Raw genomic sequence first — 20,866 nt, 5'->3', positions numbered from 1 at the left:
TCTCTTTTAGTTTGAAAATGAAAGCCTGGCTGAATTCATGGCTAAGATTTGAAGATATAAATGATGGTATTTCCAAAGCAGGTATTGGAAATGAAACTAGAATTAGTCATGTGAGAGCTGGGTTTCAGAAGTACCAACTCTCTGCTTCCCACCCCCAGTATAGCGATTGATCCTAGAACCTCTCACATGCTGAGCTGTATCACTGGTCCTCTTTCTACTTCTTGTTTGGAGACATGGTCTCGTCTTGAAGTCACGCTGTTGTCCAGGCAGGCCTCCCGAGCAGCTGGGATTACAAGCCTGTGCCACTTGGTCTCCTTCCCGAGTACTTTTAATTTAACAGCCTCGTTATTAAAGCCTTGTAATTAATAGGAAGCATCTATTTTCTGTTGGAGTTATTTACTTCATTTCCAGTGTTTTCAACAAAAACAGGTAAATTAAATATCTTTTGTGTGTGTGTATGTCAGCTCAATTGTCACTTTTTAATTTGTCTTTTGAATTTCACACATTTGTTTACATTGCCCACTGTTAACAGAAGTTACATACCCGTGGAGAAATAATTATAGAGTTGGTATGTAGGACGCAGGAAGAGGAGAAGAGGAAAATAGAAAACCCTTCTGCAGTATGCATAAAGACCACTGGGCCTTTTTTCAGCTTTTAAAGAGCATTGTTGGCTTTTTTTTTTTTTTTTTAAAGAATTTTTAGATTAACATACAAAGTAATAGGTTTCATTATGAGATTTTCATGTATAGTAGGGGTCATTGTTCTTTGTTTGAAATTACCCACCTCCTCCATTGTTTTCTCCCATTCTCTGTTCTCCTACTGTTGCTGGTTCCTCTCCTTTTCCCAAACAGACACCTTTAGCTTTCATGTCATATGTATTCTCTGACTCTCTAGTTCCACTCCCCTTTGTTAAGGTCTCGGCCTCTCCTCTTATGATCCCTTTTTTGGTTTTAACACACACACACACACATACACACACACACACACACACACACACACACACACACACCTTTACATCTGTGTTTCATATATGAGAGAAAACATGCAGCATTTGTCTGAGTTTATTACTCTAAACATGACTCCCAGGGACTGGAGAGATGGCTCTGCAGTTAAGAGCACTGACTGCTTTTCCGGAAGACCTGGGTTCAATTCTCAGTACCTACATGGCAACTCACAACTGTCTGTAACTCCCATTTCAGGGGATCTGACACCTATACCAGACATGCATGTGGTGCATAGATACACATGCAGGCAAAATACATATATGCATAAAATAAGATATAAAATAAAAAATGACTCCCTGTTCTATTCAGTTTCCTGGAATGTCATGATTTCATTTTTTCCTGAATAGAATTGCGTATTATTTGTAAATGCCACGTTTTCTCTACCATTCTTCTGTTGATGGGCATGTAAGCAGGTTCATTTTTCTAGACATTGTAAATAGGGTAGCAATTAATAGGAATGTACATGTATCTTTGTGGTATACTGCCTTAGCATCTTTTGGATATTTAGCCAAGAGTGATAGAGCTGCAGGCCTATTTTGGGTAGCTTCCTTACTGATTTCCATAGTGTCTACATTAGTTTCTATTCTTGCCCGTAGTATATGAGTTCCTCTGTCCCCACATCCTCACCAACATTTGTTGTCATTTGGTCTCTTGATGACAGCCATTTTGTCTGGGGCGAAATGAAATCTCAAAGCAGTTTTAATTAGCATTTTCTTGATGACTAAGGACTTCAATACTTTTTCAAGTATTTATTGATCATTTGTCTTTTTTTCCTCCTCTCTTTCTCTCTCCCTCCATACCCTCTTCTTCTTTCTTCCTCCTCTTTGTCCCTTCTATCTCTTTCTTTGCTTCAGTGTGCATGTTTTATTTTAGCTTAGTTGGAAAGTTTTAAATCCACAGAACACTGGCAAAAATAGTTCCATAAAAGTTGATATGCCACCGGGCGGTGGTGGCTCACGCCTTTAATCCCAGCACTCGGGAGGCAGAGCCAGGTGGATCTCTGTGAGTTCGAGGCCAGCCTGGACTACCAAGTGAGTCCCAGGAAAGGCTCAAAGCTACACAGAGAAACCCTGTCTCAAAAAACCAAAAAAAAAAAAAAAAAAAAAAAAAAAAAAGTTGATATGCCTTCAGCAGGACTGAACAACTATTAACATTTCCAGTATTTTTTATTATTTTATTATTTATATTTTATTTTTTGAGACTATAATATCATTTCCCTCTTTCCCTTCCCTCTTTTCAACTTCTCCCATGTATATCCCTCTTTGCTCTCTCAAATTCATGGCCTCTTTTTCTTCACTTGTTGTTGTTGTGTGTGTGTGTGTTCCTAAATATATAAACATAATGTTTTCAGGGCTGACCATTTCATTTTGGATAACCAATTGGTATGCTTTTCCCTGTGGAAGACTATTTCTCTTGCTCTCAGTATTTGTTTTTCCATCCTTCCTTGTGACACACACACACACACACACACACACACACACACACACACACACGCACGAGCCATTTGATTTCTTCTTTTGAAGTGTGCTAGTTACTTTTCTTAATGCTGTGACTAAATCCCTGGCAAGAAGCAATGTAAGTAAGGAGGGCTGTATTTTGCCTAACATTCAAGGGGATATAATCCATCATGGAGACACAGCAGCGGCTGGTCACACAGCATCTTCACCAGGAAGCTCTCATTCTCCTTTTTAATTCAGTGTAGACCCCATCCTATGGGATGGTGCTGCTCGTATTTAGAGTGGACCTTCTTTCTTCAGTGAAACCTTTCTGGAAGCACCTCCTATCCCTAGCCAGAGATTTGTTTCCATGGTGATTCTAGATCTAATTAAGGTGACAATGAAGAGAAACCTATAAGACGAATTGCTAAACAGTCTTATTAATAAAAAACCTGGAGCCAGATATTGGAATAAAAACTGAGAGATCAGGGAAGCAGAAAAAAAAACAGCCACTAGTGGTTCTTACCACTAGAAACCCTCAGCCAAAGAGAGACCTACTTCCCATAAACCCACACCTATGTGCCTTTCTGTCCCTGACCTCTTACTTCCTCTCTCCGCCCAGGTACATCACTTCCTGTCTGTCTGTACAGACCTCCAGACTTCTATGGTTAACTAGCTAGCGCTGGGATTAAAGGCATGTGTCACCACATCTGGCTCTGTTCCCAGTGCAGCCTTGAACTCAAAGAGATCCGGATGAATCTCTGTCTCCATATGCTAGGATTAAAGGCGTGTGCTACCTGACTTCTATGTTTAATATAGTGGCTTGCTTTTTCCTCTGATCTTCAGATAAGCTTTATTGGGGTGCACAAATAAAGTATTACCACATAAACCACCACAGATGATTGTCTGTATTTCACTGGCATATGTAATAACCGCCTTGTTTCACCTCCAATTTTGTTAGCTTAATAACCCTCTCTCTTTTCTTTGTCCAATTTGGCTAGGTGTTTTGTCAATCTGGTATATATATATATATATATATATATATATATATATATATATATATATATATATATAGTTTGGCTAGGTGTTCTGTCAATCTGGTATATATATATATTCTCTAAGAATCACCCTTGATTGATTCTATGAGTTTTTTTTTTTTTTTTTTTTTTTTTTTTTTAGTCTCCATTTCATTCATTCCTGCCCTGATCTTTATTATATTTTGCTATCTGCTGCTTTTGGATTTGTAATACTTTTGTTTTTTCTAATACCTTAAGGTATGCCATTACATTATTTATTTGAGATATTTCTGATTTTAAAACGTAAGCTCTTGTAAATAGGACCACCTAGAACTAACTGCCTTAGTTGTATCCTGAAGGTTCTGGTTAAGCTGAGTTTTCTTTTTCATTTGATTCTAGAATTTTAAGAACTTTCCTCTCCAATTTCTTTTATACCTACTAGTCATCCACAAGTATAATGTTCTCCCTCCATGTATTTGTGTAGTTTCTCTTGCTATTGATTTCTAGTTTTACTGCACTATGATCTGGTAATATGTAAGAAATTATTTTGAATCTTTAATATTCACTAAGATTTTCTAGGTCTGAAGCCTAGAAAATGGTACTTTTAGAGAAGATTTCATGGGAGGTAAAATCACTGTATTTGTTAGATGGAATATTCTATAAATTTATGTTAAGTCCATCTAATCGGTAGTGTAATTGAACTCTGAGGCTTCTTTGGTACTTTTTAGTTTGGAGAGGCTGTCTAAAGATGGGGAGGGGGCAAAAGAGAGATGGCTCTGTGGTTAAGAATGCGTATTGCTACATCAAACCATTCAAGATGTAGGAATGTAGAAATACACTTTGTTCCTAATGACCATGAGACTGAAAATGGCAAAACTATTTTAGAATGAGGTGGAATGTGAAAAATCATTTCGGGTAAGTGCAGAAATGACAAACGAGTGAGATGAAGGAGAGAAATGGAGAAAGGGAAAAATAGAGGGAAAGTAAAGTTAAATCAAAGAATGGAAAATGAAGTGGTGGAGAAAAATGTTATGGCGGGAAGAGAAAAGGGCAGGAGCCTCGTGACAAGAACAGGATGAAGGGAACAAAGGGGAAAAACAGGAAGAGGTTTTCCAATAACAAAAAGTTTAAACAAAACAAAATTAAGTAATTATAAGGAGGGAAACAAAAATTTTAAAAATTAGAATGTTTTTCAAAAACAAAAAGTAAAATTTAGAGTATACTGAAAGTAGAGAGTAAGGGAAGAAGGAAGCATGGCGGCAAAAAAGAGACAGCAACTAAGGAAAAGAAAAAAATATTGTCCAATAGTGAAAAGAGGTAGATAAATATAAGAAGGGAATAACAAAAACTGTAAAAATACAGTGAAGTAACAATTGCACTGAAAATGAACAGAAGGAAAACCACAAAGATAAACACAACAACAGAAAAAGAGAGAGAATGCAAACAAAAAACAACTACAAAAACAGATGAAATATTGGATGTTATGTGGTGAGACCCTGTCTTAAAAAAAAAAAGTAAAAACGCAGTGTGTGGTGGCCATGTTTGTAATCCCATTGTCGAGGAAAAGGAGACAGGTGACCCCCTGTGCTGGATGGCAAGCCAATCGGTCCTGCTTGATGAGTCCCAGGCAATGAAACAAGGTGGATAACAGCAAAGGAATGACACCCAGGGCTGCCCTTTGACCTACACTTACACATGTACGCCCACATGCATGCACACATATGTGCGCAAATGAAATTTTCAAACATTTTGCATTCTTATGAAAATACAGTCCTTCACTCAGCAAAGATTTAGTTATTAAGAGACTTTGCTAAGCACTGAGGGAGACATTCTGAAATCAGAGGCGAGCATGACAGTATTATAGAGGCTGGGATAAAAACAGGTACAGAGTGCAGTGAAGCACAGGGAGGGGAGGGGTCTAGCTCTTCCAGGCTGGGAAGCACATGCAGGGATAACCTCAGAAAGGAGGGGTAGTTCCGGTGGGTGTTAGAAAGGATGAATTGGCCAGCCATGGGTAGATTTAATGAGTGGGAAAAGAGATGTGTGGAAAGAGGGAAAGCACGTGGTGTGGTGGAGAATGACTTTACTGGACACTGGAGCAAAGGCAGTGAAGAAGGAGCTAGAAGAGATGGGGAGCACTTTGCATCTGTGCATTTGCATACCATCCAAATGACCGATTTATTTCGCCACCCTGTGGAAAATGTTAAAGTTTTTTTTTTTTTCCTTGAGAGAGGGAGTTATTCTTCAGAGGTAGAAATTGTTAAGCGATGTATTAAGATGTTTATCAATGTTTTATGATAAAATTGAGATACTAGTTCTTCTTTGTTATTAAACTAATTTTCTATTCATATCTGACTCTTCCATGTTTTCCTCCTAGGTAGTGTGCCAGTATTTGGAAAATTCTAATGTATCTGATACAGTGCTCCTGCAGAATATTTTCCAAGCTCTGAATATATATTATAATTATTCAGGCCAAGCAAAATGCCTGAATATCTCACAAACAGCTACTAGCAGACTAGGCTCCATGGGCTGGAGCTATCAGGTGAGCATGCATGACTTCCCCAATCCTTTGCCTTTTGCTGGTACTATTGCATGGAATGCCATTGCTAACTGGAGGTCCAGCCTCCAGGCAGCACTAGGGTATGCAAAAATATCCACGAATGCAGCAAGGGCTAAACCTTTTCTATCTGAGGGGTAAATGAGAAAGCACTCACTTTCTGATGGTAGCTTTCTCTTTTACTTCATCTTAAAAAATCTTCTCTCTGAAAGTCTGTCTCCACACAGCTACATCTCTTTACATACAGCTATATATCTCTCTTTACACATAAACATCTCAAAATCTTTCTGAAAAGTTCTTCATCTCCATATAGCTATGTTCTTGACATACAGCTATATATCTCTCTTTATATAATACATCTCTCTTCTGCACACCATATATACAGTTACATCTCTTTTTTTATATAGCTCCATATCTCTCTTCTACACACATTTCTTCTCTCTACTCTGTTACATTCCTTCATATATTACTGCATCATTCATTCACTCTTTACTCATTCACTCTCTCACTCATTCACTCTCTCACCTTTTTCTTCACATTCAGCTACACCTCTCTTTCAGCACATACACATACACACACCTCACTCTCATACTCACTACCCTCTAACAGCCAGATTCTGGGCAATTATATGTTGCATTTTCAGGGTCTGACCCATTCTCATAACATATAAGTCACCCAGTTGTTCTCAGGCTAGGGAGGTCACAATGACCAGCCAGTGAGTGAGTAACACTTGACTGTGCATGTAGCTCTTTCCCAGACAGAAAGTGCCATTGAAATTTAGGACTTAACAATAACAGTTAGTTGGCTGAACCTTGGGGTTGGGAGTATGTGCAGAAAGTCCATTACTGAAGAGGGTAATATCTACCAAAGTTGCTTCAAGTCTGACTTTGATTCAGCAATCCAGCAAACACCTGGGGATTTGTCCTATGTATTCCTCTCCAGAGGCAGCCAGTTTGCTTTGAATTTGTTCTGAAGTCTAAAATTGACTTTCCTTGTGACTGAGAATACTGTTACTTTCCTATGTCAGTTATGAAAAATATTCTGGTATTTCTATTCATCAGAATTATACAGCTTAAGCAGAAATCATATTCCTGACCATCCACACCTATGTGTACCCAAAGATGGAATATTTTCTTGAGATAAACGCACAGGCAGTAGGAAAAATACCCAAAGCAATTCTTAAGGAAAAAATGTAGTGGCACATGAGAGAAATTACAGACAGGAGCAACTGGTCATTTACAGTCAGTGACCCACGGCCTTGCCAAGTGGGGCTCCCCATCAGAGAGTTATTTATCCGGTGGTTCGACCTGTTGAATACTAGTTGTCACCTGCTGTATACTCCCACAGCCTCTGGTAAAGCCATTGCTACTAACAACTCAGCATAATATACTACCACTCATTTTGCTACCTAACTTGCAACCATGTCTGGCCACTATGAAATTGCAGCATGACCCTCTCCCTCCTTCTCCTTCCTTTTTTCCTTCCTTCTTTCCTTCCTTCCATCATCAGCAAATATATAATGAATGATCATTGATCACAATCTCTTATGTTTCAAATATATAAAAATAAATAATTTCTATGATTTTACCATAAAATGCAGCCTGATGAGAAAGACAGATAAATTAACACTGTAATAGACCTAGACAAGTCCTGGAAAGGAGGCACTGTGTGGCTGTATGAAAGACTCTGAGTCTCCATTCTGTCACCTGCACAGTAAGACTGCCAGGGTTGTCCTGAGGGTTAACTATGATCAAAGTCATGAAAGAAGGCTCTTTGAAGAAGAAACAAAGAAAGGGAGGAAGGAAGGAAGGAAGGAAGGGAGGAAGGAAGGAAGGAAGGAAGGAAGGAAGGAAGGAAGAAAACAGTACTAACTTCTGTACTAACTTCTGTGAATTCTCAGCCATGTCTTTCTATGAGAAATAAGGGGTTGTGTGGCAGGGAAGTTGGGGGTGGGGTGGAGTGGGGGTGGGGGCTTGATTGCAAGTTCATACCCTAGTTCTATGACATAGTAGCTGAACACATTTGCATCATTTATTCTCATTTCACCACATTTTCCATTTGTTTCCTTTCTTGCCTTCCTTTTCAGTCCTGCACAGAAATGGTCATGCCTTTTTGTACCAATGGTGTCGATGACATGTTTGAACCTTATCTGTGGGACTTGGAGAAATTTTCCAATGAATGCTTTCAGCAGTGGGGTGTGAAACCACAGCCTCACTGGATAACTACCTTGTATGGTGGCAAAAACATCAGTTCACACACGAACATCATTTTCAGGTGAGCTTGTTGGCTGATGGAGACACTTGCAGAATGGCTGAGAAAATACAACTAGGAAAATGCTAGGTAATAAAGTAACATAGAACACAATAGTGATGCCATTCCACTTTGTTACTGAGCACCAGACACAGATAGGCAGTCAGTAAGCATTTGGTGAGTAGCTGAGGACTTGATAAATAGTAGCTATTATAGTCCTGCTTTGGCAATTCTTTTCAGTGCACAGTGGTTTTCTTGGGTGGATTTGTATTTTCTAAAACTCATAGATTATTTCTCCAGTGATGATTCTCAGTTATTTAAGTATAAATTCAGAAGGGACCCCATGAAGAACTGGTTAACTAACATCATTTCCCAGGCAAATTAACTATTGCCAGTAATTAAGTGAGGCTGGGGATTTTACCCAGGTATATAGAGCATTTCCTGTCTGGGTTGAGCTTATTAATTGGAAAATGAAAAAAGGAGAAATTTGTATATTTAAGAGAATGCATCTTCTGTGTAGTTTATGTGAACATTTGTCCTAAAGAGGAGTATTATGACTTCTGTTGGGCATGGGAGTTTTCCTCTTTGCTTTATTTGTAGTCAAACAAACAAAAGTATATACTTAGAGTAATTGTTTCCCTATAATTCTACATTAACTTGCAATTAAAATACTACTTTTTTTTTTTTAAAAAAAAGTCTAAGTATATAATAATAGGACAGGGAATTTAAAATCGTATTTCAAATACAGATATAGTCAATATACCTGAATATTTATTTTATACATTTGCCTAAAAAGCATTGGTTGATGGGGTTGAGAGAGAGTTCAATGTGGAAAATATTTCCTGTACAAGTGAGAGGATCTGAATTCAGATCCTCGGCACTACATAAAACTGGGCATGGTGTTTTATGCACGCCCATTACCCTAGTTGTGGTGGGTGGGTTGGTATAGGACACATCTCTGGTTAGCCAGTCTAGCCAAAATAGGGAGCTTCAGGTTCAATGAGAGAGCCTGTCTCAAAAGAGTAAGGAGAGGTACAGAAGAAGACACCTAACATTGACTTCTGGCCTCTGCACACACAGGCTCATGCTCCCCCCCACACACATGTTACACACATGTACTTACCACAACACTCATATACACATGTTGATTGAATTAATGCTTTGACTAAATTTCTGAGAAATACTTCACGTCTATTTTTATTATTATTTTATCCCTTGGTGACATTAATGTTTCTCATCCTTGTATAACACAATAGTAATTATAACAATTTGGTGTTTGTAGTGTTTTATACTTGGTGCTATATGTAGTATATATAGTTTGTGCCACATATATGACTTAGTTTGGGCCTCTCAATTTTTGTAAATTTTTTTCCTTTTCTATAGTACACATGAGAATTGAGGTTCTCATGAAAATTATGCAGGTAGTGAGGATATGAAACTTGTATTTGCTGACTTGGTTCATTGTTCTTCTCACTGCTACTCACAGCTAAAGGCATGCAATTGCACCAATGTGCATGCTCACACGCAAGGGCATAAGGGTAGGGTAGAGGAGGTAAGTATGGGATGAGATTAAAAAAAACACTAAAGACTTTTCAAAAAAGCTATGTAGAAACTTACTACTATAAAAGCGCGCGCGCGCACGCGCGCACGCGCGCGCGCACACACACACACACACACACACACACACACACACACAATAATTAAGAGTTTCCCTGTATTTGGGCAACAATGCCCCCGTTAGACATCAAAGTCTAAATAATTAATAAAAAGCCCAGTGCCAGGAATTAGTTAATTATTTTGGAGTTGTTGGCGAGGTCCCACAGACCCCCAAACATTAACAGGCTATTGCCATCGCTCTTGGTTACCCTCCAGAACTTGATGGTAAGATACCACATACTTGAGTAATAGAACATGGCAAAATCAAGCTGTATGGACCTGGAAGCTTCATCCCTACTGGCTAGCCTTCATAATGCTGGAAGGTGCCATACAAGCCACTAGAGGATGAAAGCCATCACCAGTCATACCTAGCTATAAACCCTGTGAGCTACTTGGGATACATGGTACCTGTGAAGTCTACACAATGGAGATTGGGCAGTGTAGGCAAGGAAAGGGGAGTTATTAGGACCACAAGGGGAAAAAAGTGATCATCTTAATAGAAAATTTCCCAAATGATATATATATACAGGTGGCCTAACAACACATGAAAAGATGACCACTATCAGTTGGGTGTGTGTGTGTGTGAAAATCAAGACTACAGTAAAGACTGACATGTAGTGGTAAAGTTCTCCTCTAATCCCACCCTAAATCCACAATGAAAAAAAAATCCAACTCCTATGTTGCTAATGGTAGCATAAAATAGGGAAGCTACTTTGGAAAATTTTTTGGCAGTTCATGAAGAAGTTAAGTGGTATCGCATATCTTAGAAATTCTATACTCAGGTATACTCAGAGGAAATTAAGATGTACATATACATGAAACCTTGAAAGTGATAGTGTGATCAAATGAGTGATGCTCATGAGATCCAAAAGGTAGAAAGAATATTAAGGTCTATTAATTTTTCTTCTTCCCCTCATCTGCAGCAATGGTGACTTAGACCCGTGGTCAGGTGGTGGAGTAAAGAAAGACATTTCAGATACGCTGGTGGCCGTCTACATCCCCCAAGCGGCCCATCATTTAGATCTTCGAGGCAACACTGCCTTTGATCCTTCCGCCGTGCTGTCATCTCGCTTACTGGAAGTTAAATACATGAAGACATGGATCGAAGATTTCTACAGAAATGCCAAATGGCAGCCCCGAGAAACTTCTAAGGAATAATTTTTTACTTTCTTCTTTTATGTTCACTAAACTCACATACCCATTCACTTTGATTTTTTTTTTATATGTAATTACTTTCCCTCATTTGTCATTGTATTTGTTGGGCCAAGATCGAGACAGAAGACCGTGACAGGGGTGGGTGCAGCCATCCCACCCAGGTGACTGCTCCATCCTCACTGCCTTTGTGCCATCTCCAGGAAGAACGCCATGCTGGCATCTCTGATGCCATCAGAACTGGCATGGTTCCTGACTGTCTTTCACCAGAAGGAGAGCCACTTTTCTCCCAAGCAGGGATGTCTCCTCGGTTTTGAGAGTGAAGTCTCTCTGGCCCATTGTAAGCCCCCATTCCTGCCACAAAAGGAAAAGCAGAAGCTGGATTAAAAACGCTGCAGCTGCGGCTGGTGGGCTGTGTGATGCCAGTCCAGGAAAGGGCCGCTTCCTGTGAGCTCCATGACTGCCTTTGAACTGCAATAAAGAACAAGGCAGACCTACCTGTGTGTTGCTCCCATCTCGTCCAGCTGTTGGGAAGGCAGTGTGCCTGGGCTGGCTGCTTTCGGGAAGTCCTTTCTTTTTCTCTTTCCCCCTTGGCAGCCTTCCTTAGTTCTGGGATATCTGCCACCGTGCTGCAGCCAGGAGAAATCTGGCCTTCTCCTGCTCGGTTTCTCTTTGTTTCTAAGGTCAGTTTTGTGGTGATCTGGCTAAATTCTGTCAATTTAGGAACTGTGCTGCTTTTTACTTTAAAACAACAAATTCTGTTAATAAAAAATCCTCTAAAAATTGACAAATAAGCTATTGAGAAAGTAGAATGTACTTCTGTTTATTTTGTAAAGGAATTTTATGTTCTAGTTACTGTTATTGGTATCTTTAGAGCCCTAAGAGGCAGGACACCAAGCAGCAGGTGCGGGGTGGGGGTGGGGGTGGGGACTTTCCTGTATGGCTTCCAGACGACAAGCAGAGTAATTCATGCAGGCGGCATATTTGACATTAATAAATGATGGGCGGACCCTTCCCATTTCCAACGGGTTGGAACTTTCAAGCGGTTCACACACTGAGACTTTTCTTCCAAAGGGATCTTCGAGAATAGGAAATACAGTTGAATCCACACATTTCAGGGACACAGAGAGACTGTTTCTTCTATGCAGAAAGATCCCTTCCACCTAATTTCTTATTATTTTCTTGCTTTTTAAAAACTATTCCCAGATCTTCAACAAGGTTTTATTTTATTATTCCTTCTTTTATTTTTGAGATTATAATACAATTACAACATTTCTCCTTTTCCTTCCCCCCCCAAACCCTCCCATATCCCCCTCCTTGCTTTCTTTTAAAATCATGGCCTCTTTTTTAAAAAAATTAATTATTATATACATATATATACATATATGTATATTCCCAAATGCAACCTGCACAATCTGTACAATGTTACTTATATATGAATGTTTTCGGGGCTGACCATTTTGTATGGAGTAACCAACAGATAAGTTTTTCCCTGGGGAAGACTATTTCTCCATCTCTCAGCTTTCTTTACTTGTCTGTAGTTCTTTGCATGGATGAGGCCTTGTGGGATTTTCCCATCCACTTTGGTGTCCTCCTTGTTCAACTCATGGTTGTGCTCAGACAAGGTTTAATGGAGAACATTATTTCTTTTATTTTAGGATTTTAGGCTTTTTCCCACAAAATCTTTTTACTAACTTGGAAGCTTTAAGATACTTTGACACTTAATGTTATCTTAGCTGTTAGGAGAAGTTAAAGTAGCAATTTCTGAAGAAATAAATTGCAAAACATTTTATGCAAGTACAATTTGGTTCTACTTCTGTACACTTTGTATATATAACAACAGCCTCGACCTATATTAAACTCCCCTTTATGTTCGTAAGTTGAATTTTGAAAAAATTGAAAGAGAATCAGAATATAAAATAAACCCTATTAAATCTTAATCCTAGGCGTGACAGATCCACCTGTAACCCCCGGTACTCAAGAAGCTCAGGCAGGAAGTTAGCTTTTGTTTAGGAGTTCAAAACCACAATAGACAACAAAATGAGACCCCTCTATAGAAGCAAACAAACCAAAATTAATAATGTCACTACTTTAACACATAGGAAACGGGAATTGCATAGAATTGGAGTGACTTTTTTAATCTTTTGCTACCTGAATTACCTAGATTCAGTTGGAATAAATACATTTAGAGAACTTCTTTAGGGTGTCTATAGAGCCAAGAGATTATAACCCTGGCCACAGAGCTAGTAAGTAGCAGTTGTATAATTCCATGTTGAACAGTTTTACTTTTCCTTGTTTCCAAATTCGAGTTTCCTGCAGCAGAAAGGCACCGCCCCCATTTCCACCCACTCCTTACCCTTCCACCTCAGCCTCTGTATTACTTTCTGCTCTTGTTTATGGGCCCTCCCACTGAGGGAGTTTTCAGTCAGCCTTCCAGCTCTGATTGCCCAGGGACTGGCTATGTAGCCAATGGCCATTTGCAAAGTCATTTCTACCTTGCTCTCTCTTCTCTCCTCTTCTCTCTCTCCTCTCTCCTCCTTCTCCCCTTTCCCTCTCTCTGAATGAGGGAAACGTGAGAATACAATTTTTTTTTGTCTTGGTGCTTGATAAAATATGCACCCTCACTGGGTGGCTTAAGCGGTTTAGGTACTTCTATAAAAGGAATCTTTTAATGCTAAAATTAATGTGATTATCTGAGTGTGAGAGGCCTATTCAAGGCTTAAAGAAAATCTGTTAGAATAGCTGAATGTATCTGCTTAATCCCCTCTCTCATGTGGCTGAACAATGCTCTGGGAAGCTATTGACCCTTCTTTCTTCTAGTAAATGTCTGTCTCCAGAGGAAGGGGCTGTTTGCGGCTTTTGATAGCCTTATGTTTCACCTCCTCAGCTGCACAAATACACAGGGGAAGCCTGGAGATGCCCAAAGCACCCACCGGCAGATACCTGTCTCTTCTGAGGACCACCAGCAGAGCACGTGGTACAGGGTGGGCTTTTCCTGGGCTTCCCTGGAAGTGAGGACTGTGGTTACCATGACAAATGGCATCTTGGAGAGCACTCTTCTCGGTAGGGGGTGACAGAGCGTTTGCGGACATTTAAATTCTCACACCTGAGTTGGAAGAAAGACTTAGCTACTTACTCCCTGTTAGGGCAGGTGAGGAAGGGGAGCATGAGAAGGGAAAAAGTGACAGAGATGTGAACTTGTCAAATTGCTCCATGAGTCGGTCACCGTTAAACATCGGCTCTCTCGTTCACAAGCTAGAGATAAAACCTGTCCCAGGAGATACTTTTGAGAATTAAAATGGGGAATAAACATGAAAGCATAATGGTTCATCTATGGCATTCATATGTGACATGTGTGCTTTGGTTTTCATTTTCTTTCATTTAAAATTTCAAATTCTTCTTCTAGAAATATACCTCCTTTCTAGATGTGTAATTTAATACAACAATTTTTTTTTTGAGTACATTTATGCTGAGCAAAATGCACAGATCTGGGAAACAGACTTGAATACCTGAAATTTAACAGGGTTACAGTCTTGTAAGGAGGAGGTAAGGAGGTATAAAATACATCTTAAAAAATGCATATTGCAAGTGATTGGTATACTTTGGGTCATTACCAATAATAGCCAAGTGTTAGAATAGTGCTTATTGTTTCCCAGGAGTGGTGGAACAGGATGCTTTGCTTGAGTTTCCTCATTCAGTCTGCAGCCATGACAGGTAGGAACTCTTCATCCCATTTCACAGATGCTGCTGCTCAAGCACAGGGTCATAGCTAGTAAGAGTTGGACCAAGATATTCAGTCCCTGTGACCTTAGTCTAACTTGCCCATTGTGCATCCCAAGTTAAGAAAGAATTCTTAGAGGAGGTGACCACAGGTAGGTTCCAGGGTAGCCTGGGAAGTGCAATGAGCACTCAGGAAGAAAGGCATTCCAGGAAGGAACAGCAAAATTAAATTGCATTGTCAGAGAAGCGCTTGTGTGGGGAGTGGCGTGGAACAATTTCAGATCAGCTGCATGGACATCTGGGGTGAGGTTGTGATGCTTAATAGCACTGTCAACTTGATTGGATTTAGACTCATCATGGAAACACAACTCTGGGTATGTCCATGAAGGTATTTCCAGAAAGCTTTAACTGAAGAGGCAAGGCACATTCTGAATGTGGGTGCCACTATTCCATGGGCCTGGGGTCCTGGAGCTGAATAAAAAGCAAAATGCCAGCTGAGCATAAATACTAGTCTCTCAGCTTTCTGCCTGTGTAGGCAATGTGATCAGTGGCCTTACCTCTGCTGCCCTGACTCCCCCACCATGATAGGCTGTACCCTCAAACTGAGCCAAAGCAAACCTACCCTTTCTCCGTACTTTATTCCTTCCTCCCCCTTCATCCCTCTCTCCCTCCCTCCTTTCCTTTGTTGCTTTTGTAGGTTGTCTTTATAGCGATGAAAAAAGCATGCACAAGTTATAATCTCCCTCACTGACCTTTGTGGAAGAAGTCAATAAAGTGTTGAATTAATAATCTGATTAACAGCTTATTTTCAATAATGTGACTGGCAAGGTTGGATTGGAATGGTTGCCACCTTTATGGTGCAGAATCACAGAATACTCTCTCAATTGTAGATTCTAACCCTTTGAGGATAGGACCTTTTAGGATACAACAGGCACAAATTTTCAAGAGGAAATCAGGCTGAGTACTTGCGAATGTCACTATCAAGATTATAAAGCAGTGTAACTAGACAACAGCCCAGGAATACTTGTGCATTTTAGATGAATGATAGAGTTGACATGATCATTAAATGAGAATGACACAATTGTCTTGAGATGCATTTAGAGAAAGTGGTGAGTTGAAAGGGGGGGAAATGTAACTAGTAATTCCAGGAAGTGGGAACAGAGTCCTTTGCTCAGGCTCCAGGAACTGTCAGACATGGCAGGTTTCTTCAGTGGGGTTGGGTATTGTGTGTTTCAGTTGAGGCCAAACCGGAAGGCAGGCTTGCCTAGGAGGTAGAACTCGGAGATGTCTCTCCTTGTCTATTCCTTAGTTCCCATTGGCTACATAAGGAAGGCCCAGAAGGCTGGGGCTGGTTCTTGTTTTCATCAGGCTGACAATGGGAAGGGCAGGGCAGGCAGGAGGAGGGGCAACTGGAACAGAGTGAGATTAACCAGGCAATGTGGGATGGAGTCTGTGGTTGACTAGGAGGGATGAGAAGCCTCTGAACTGTTTCCCTGGCCTCACTTCTGGACAGTGAAATCCAGTTGGCATACCATACCAAAGATAGGTATTTTACATTGCTCCATTGACTTCTTCTGGGGAGGTCTCAAAATATTTCAATCAGTTCTTAGGTAGGTCAGGGAAGAAGTTTTTGACACAAATTGGTCAAACTCTGGGGCTCAGATTCTGTTTCTTTTATTTTTCATTTTTTATTTCACCCAAGCTACCCATCATCCATTGGAGACTCTCCACGGGGTTCATATGATGGCTGTGCCAAGAGCTGGAGATGGAAGATGCTCTGTTTTCCCAATGTGGCTTTTCTCAGAGGGCCCTGGCAGGGGCTTTCACATTCTTTCAGAAGCCTGAGAACTTAGTTTGCTCTCCTCTGCTCCCACCATTCCCTGCTGCTTGCTGCCAGTATTAATAACACACAGGAGGCTTCACATCAGCATGGGGGCTGTGAGGATAATTATGGAGTGGTCTAGGACCAACCAGTAAATTACTCCATGACCTGGGAATTCAGCAGGTTACCAGCTTCCCTCAGGCCTGCTCGCTTTATTGCTGCCCCCTCCTGCTGCACTGATACTCATTTGTCTCATTTCTATTCAGGTCGTGACTCTTGTGATGACTTCTTCTTCTTCTTCTTCTTCTTCTTCTTCTTCTTCTTCTTCTTCTTCTTCTTCTTCTTCTTCTTCTTCTTCTCCTCCTCCTCCTCCTCCTCCTCCTCCTCCTCCTCCTCCTTCTCCTCTCCTCTCTTTCTCTCTCTTTCTTCCTTCCTTTCTCCTCCTCCACTTCCTTCTTCCTTTATCCCTCTCTCTTCTTTCTTTTTCCTTCTCTTCCTCCTCCTTCTCTTCCTCATCTTTCTCTACTCCCTCTTCTTCTCCTCCCATGTCTAAGAGGTGAGTAATAATAGCCCTTTTGAGGAGACTGCTTGTTAGGTCAATGGGATGGCTCTGGTGACATGGGAAGGGGACTTTTTTGAGCTTTGTGTTATTGCAATCATTCAGTGTTCATAGACATGCTGGCACCTGCCTTCCATGGTGCCCACCAACACATTTCAACCTTTCGTTTACAGATGCCACACTCTACTAACAAGCCTGTGCATGTAACATAGCATAATGAGAAAGGAAAATGCAGAGAAAGCTCTTGGATCACTCCCGTCTCACCCTCCAGCTATCCCCGAGGAGAGCAGCACACACTGTTTTCCCAATAGTGATGATCTTGCTGGCACGTTTGAATACATGGTTCCCTTTATCCAGTACATTCTTTTCCTTCTTTCACACATATCTTATTCTCCATATCTTTCCTTGGGTATTAGAATATCCAGGAAGCCTCTTAGTTTGGGTAGTACAAATAGTCACACACTTTGTTTAGAAGGAAGTATGGGCAGATATATGATTACTGACTTGACTGGTTGGTTGGGGACTTGGAAACAACATGACTGAAAAACTGGTGAGAAAGACATCTGAGGAGGAGGTCCATAACTAGATATCTCATAGTGAGCAGCAGATGTGAAGACACTTGTGTCCCTTGTTAAATGTTCACCGACAGCCAGGAGAGGACTCCAATAATCAAGTATATCGGATGACCCTTTCTGTGCATAGAAGGTAGTAAATTCTTTGCCCAGTTGTCCCTGTCATTGTTTAATGGGCCCATAAACAAAATGGTCATGGTGGCAGAGGTAGAAGTTATGAATGGGCTTGACGACATGGATTTCCATTCACCAAGGATAGTCTGGCTATCAATGCTGCTGAGTGCCAGATCTGTCAAAGAAGGCACCAATCCTTAAGGTGACCAGTCAATGACCTGGTGGCATAGGACCGCTTCCATCATGGAAAGAACAATGCTTTATCTTGAATGGAATAGATACTTATTCTGGGTATAAACGTGCCTTTCCTACACATAATGCTTCTGTCAAAATTGCTACCCATGGGGTATACAGACTGCTTTAACCTCTATTATGGTGTTCTGTGCAGCATTGATTTTGACTAAGGAATGGACTTCATAGCCAAAGAAGTGTAGCAGTGGTCTCATGCTCATGGAATCCACTGATCTTACCATATTCCTTACAGCTCTGAAGCAACTGTCTTGATAGAACAGTGGAATGATTTCATAATGACAATCACAGTGCCAATTGGATGCCAGTAATCTAGAGGACTGGGGAAGGTTCTCCAGAAGGTAGTGTATTCTTTGGATTGGAATTTGATATATTGTACTATTTTCCCCATAGCCAGGATGTGTGCATCTAGAAACCAAGGAGTGAAAATAGGAATGAAGAGGTGAAAATAATTACCAACTAGCTAAATTTCTGTTTCTTATTCCTGTTACCTTATGTTCTCATGGCCTAGAAATATTGTTTTCAGAGATGGGGAGGGTGTGTGCTTCTACCAGGAGGCACAACCAAGATTTCATTGACCTGAAAACTAAGACCACCACCCTTTGGATACTGTGAGCTCCTGGTGCTTTTGAATCAACACGCTAATAAAGGAGTTACAGTATTGTTAGGAGTGGTGGTTCAGACTGTAAAGAGGAAATTGGGCTGCTTCTCTACCGATGGAGGTAAGAATGTCTGTAGTATAGGACATCTTTAACTGTATCTCATGGTGTCATGATGTCCTGTGACTAAGGTCAATGGGAAACCACAGTGGCCCAATTCAGGCAACATGATAAATGGTTCAGATTCTTGACAAGGGAAGGTTTGAGTGTACCCTCAAAAAAAAAAAACACGATGAGGTGCTTGCTGAGGGTGACAGGGTAGCAGAGAAGGGTGCCTTGACCTTTTTCTGTCAAATTGACACAGACACAGGATCTGAGGATGCTCTTCCCCGATTGGTGGAATGGCTGTTCCATCTGTGAAATGTAACTCTGGACCAGGTGATAGGCTAGAGTGAAGGACTCAGGGAAGAGGCCAGAAAGGGTAAGAACCCTCTTGGACAGGAGGGGTTGAGGGATTGAGGGTTGGTGTAGAAGCATGTGCCATCAGGAAGGAAGGAGGGGGCACTGTTGATGGTGGGATCTGCCATCTCTGGCGGAAGAAGGAAGATAGAGGCCTGGCAGGGTCTGCATGGAAGACCCAGCTACATCAGAAGGGATGAGTTGTGCGGGCAATGAGGAGGATGGGGTGACTGGAGAGCAGAGTACCATGGAACAGGTTAGGCGGGCATAAGGGAGGCACAGAGCGGGAACAGCCTGCAGGAGAGCAGAGCAATCTGTTCAGCCTTGCTCCAGTTCCTGCTACCTGAGAGCAGCAACCCTGAGTCTCTTTCACTTCTCTTAGCTTACTTCCTCTTTTGTGAATAGAAATGACAATTATACATGGTGCACACGCTTGCTGCGGTGGTTGAGTGAGGGAAGTCCCATTATGCTACCACGCCTGGTGATGATTGCCAGTAAATTGCCCTGGAGTCTTTTTTTTTTTGGTTTTTCGAGACAGGGTTTCTCTGCATAGCTTTGCGCCTTTCCTGGAGCTCACTTGGTAGCCCAGGCTGGCCTCGAACTCACAGAGATCCGCCTGGCTCTGCCTCCCGAGTGCTGGGATTAAAGGCGTGCGCCACCACCGCCCGGCGCCCTGGAGTCTTTATTGGTGTGATTATGTAGGATTTGTTGAGAGCAGAGATGCTGCAATGGGGGTAAGGCGGCGCTAGCAGCTTGGCGGTGACAATGAAGCAGCCTTAAAGCCTGACCTGAAGGAGCAGTAGGCTACCGGAAGCCATAGCTAACGATGGGGCGGAGCCCTGGCAGCACAAGGGCTGACTTGGAGTATGGCCAAAAGAAGGTGGACTGGGAAGAGGATAGATGGTGTGAGAGGGAACCAAGCTGCCTGATTTTGGGTTTCTCAAGAGAGTCTGCAGCCTGTAGCTGTGGACTGGGCAGGCGCGCGCTACTGCCGGTGGCCCTCTCGCCCTGCCACCCGCCCTGCTGGCCAGCCTGAGCCATGGGCGGCCTGGCTTTCCGGCTTCTGCTCCTGCCTTTCCTGGCACCTGTGGCCACCACAGCCGTCAATCCAGCCCTAAGGGCCCTCGCCAGCCTAAATTTGCAAATCTTCCCCACATTCCAACCTGAGGAGGCCAATAACTACTCAATTTATTACTTCGATCAGAAGGTAATAGGGGTTGGGAGCTCAAGGTCCCACAATCCAAGTACTGGATCGGCTGTTCTCAGAGGCCAGACACCAGAGCCCACCCTGAAACCCAGACTTCTTAATGCCTAGGACCTGTTCAGTCTTTCGCTCAAGGTTTACAGAAGCCCGGCATTCAAATTTCTCCTCCCATGACCACTTACTTAATACCGCCCCTCCCCCACCAACGGAAATGTATTCTTTCCCAGTTCTGGAGGACAGGCCCCTAATACTTTAGATTTTTGCTCATCTGTAGCTGGCTGGCCACCACTAACCCTGCGCCCGGCAAAGGACCTCAACCTGAACTCCCTTTACTTTCTCCAAATTCAAATTGCTGGGTGCTAGCCCTGGCTCCTAGCTTACCATGCCAATCATCCTTTGCACTGTGGCATCCCCAAACATGAATTCTAATGCCTTTACCTTTGAGATAATGCAGAATATTAATCACATCTTGAGTGCCGGCCTGTCATCTTTGTATC

General features: G+C 41.6%; 2 protein-coding genes across 3 annotated transcripts in view; both read left to right on the top strand.

Annotated features, from left to right (window-relative positions):
* Positions 1–11,869, top strand: part of LOC114695946 (lysosomal Pro-X carboxypeptidase) — a 52,275-nt gene extending 40,406 nt beyond the window's left edge. The window contains exons 7-9 of the mRNA XM_028873470.2: positions 5,834–5,998; positions 8,100–8,287; positions 10,843–11,869. Of these exons, the coding sequence (XP_028729303.1) occupies positions 5,834–5,998; positions 8,100–8,287; positions 10,843–11,077 (588 nt within the window). The 3' untranslated portion in view covers positions 11,078–11,869. The remainder of the gene's footprint in view (positions 1–5,833; positions 5,999–8,099; positions 8,288–10,842) is intronic.
* An 8,013-nt stretch (positions 11,870–19,882) lies between these two features.
* The window catches only part of LOC114695923 (lysosomal Pro-X carboxypeptidase-like), a 61,145-nt gene continuing 60,161 nt past the window's right edge, over positions 19,883–20,866 (top strand). The window contains exon 1 of one of the 2 annotated variants that reach the window (XM_037197408.1): positions 19,883–20,372. In XM_037197408.1, coding sequence (XP_037053303.1) covers positions 20,205–20,372 — 168 coding nt within the window. In that variant the 5' untranslated portion in view covers positions 19,883–20,204. The remainder of the gene's footprint in view (positions 20,373–20,866) is intronic. The other variant, XM_028873413.2, reaches the window with a different exon arrangement.

The sequence above is a fragment of the Peromyscus leucopus genome, chromosome 1 (assembly GCF_004664715.2).
Source record: "Peromyscus leucopus breed LL Stock chromosome 1, UCI_PerLeu_2.1, whole genome shotgun sequence".
Lineage (NCBI taxonomy): Eukaryota > Metazoa > Chordata > Mammalia > Rodentia > Cricetidae > Peromyscus > Peromyscus leucopus.
Note: the sequence above shows the minus strand (reverse complement) of the source record. Positions and strands in the feature narration are given on the sequence as shown.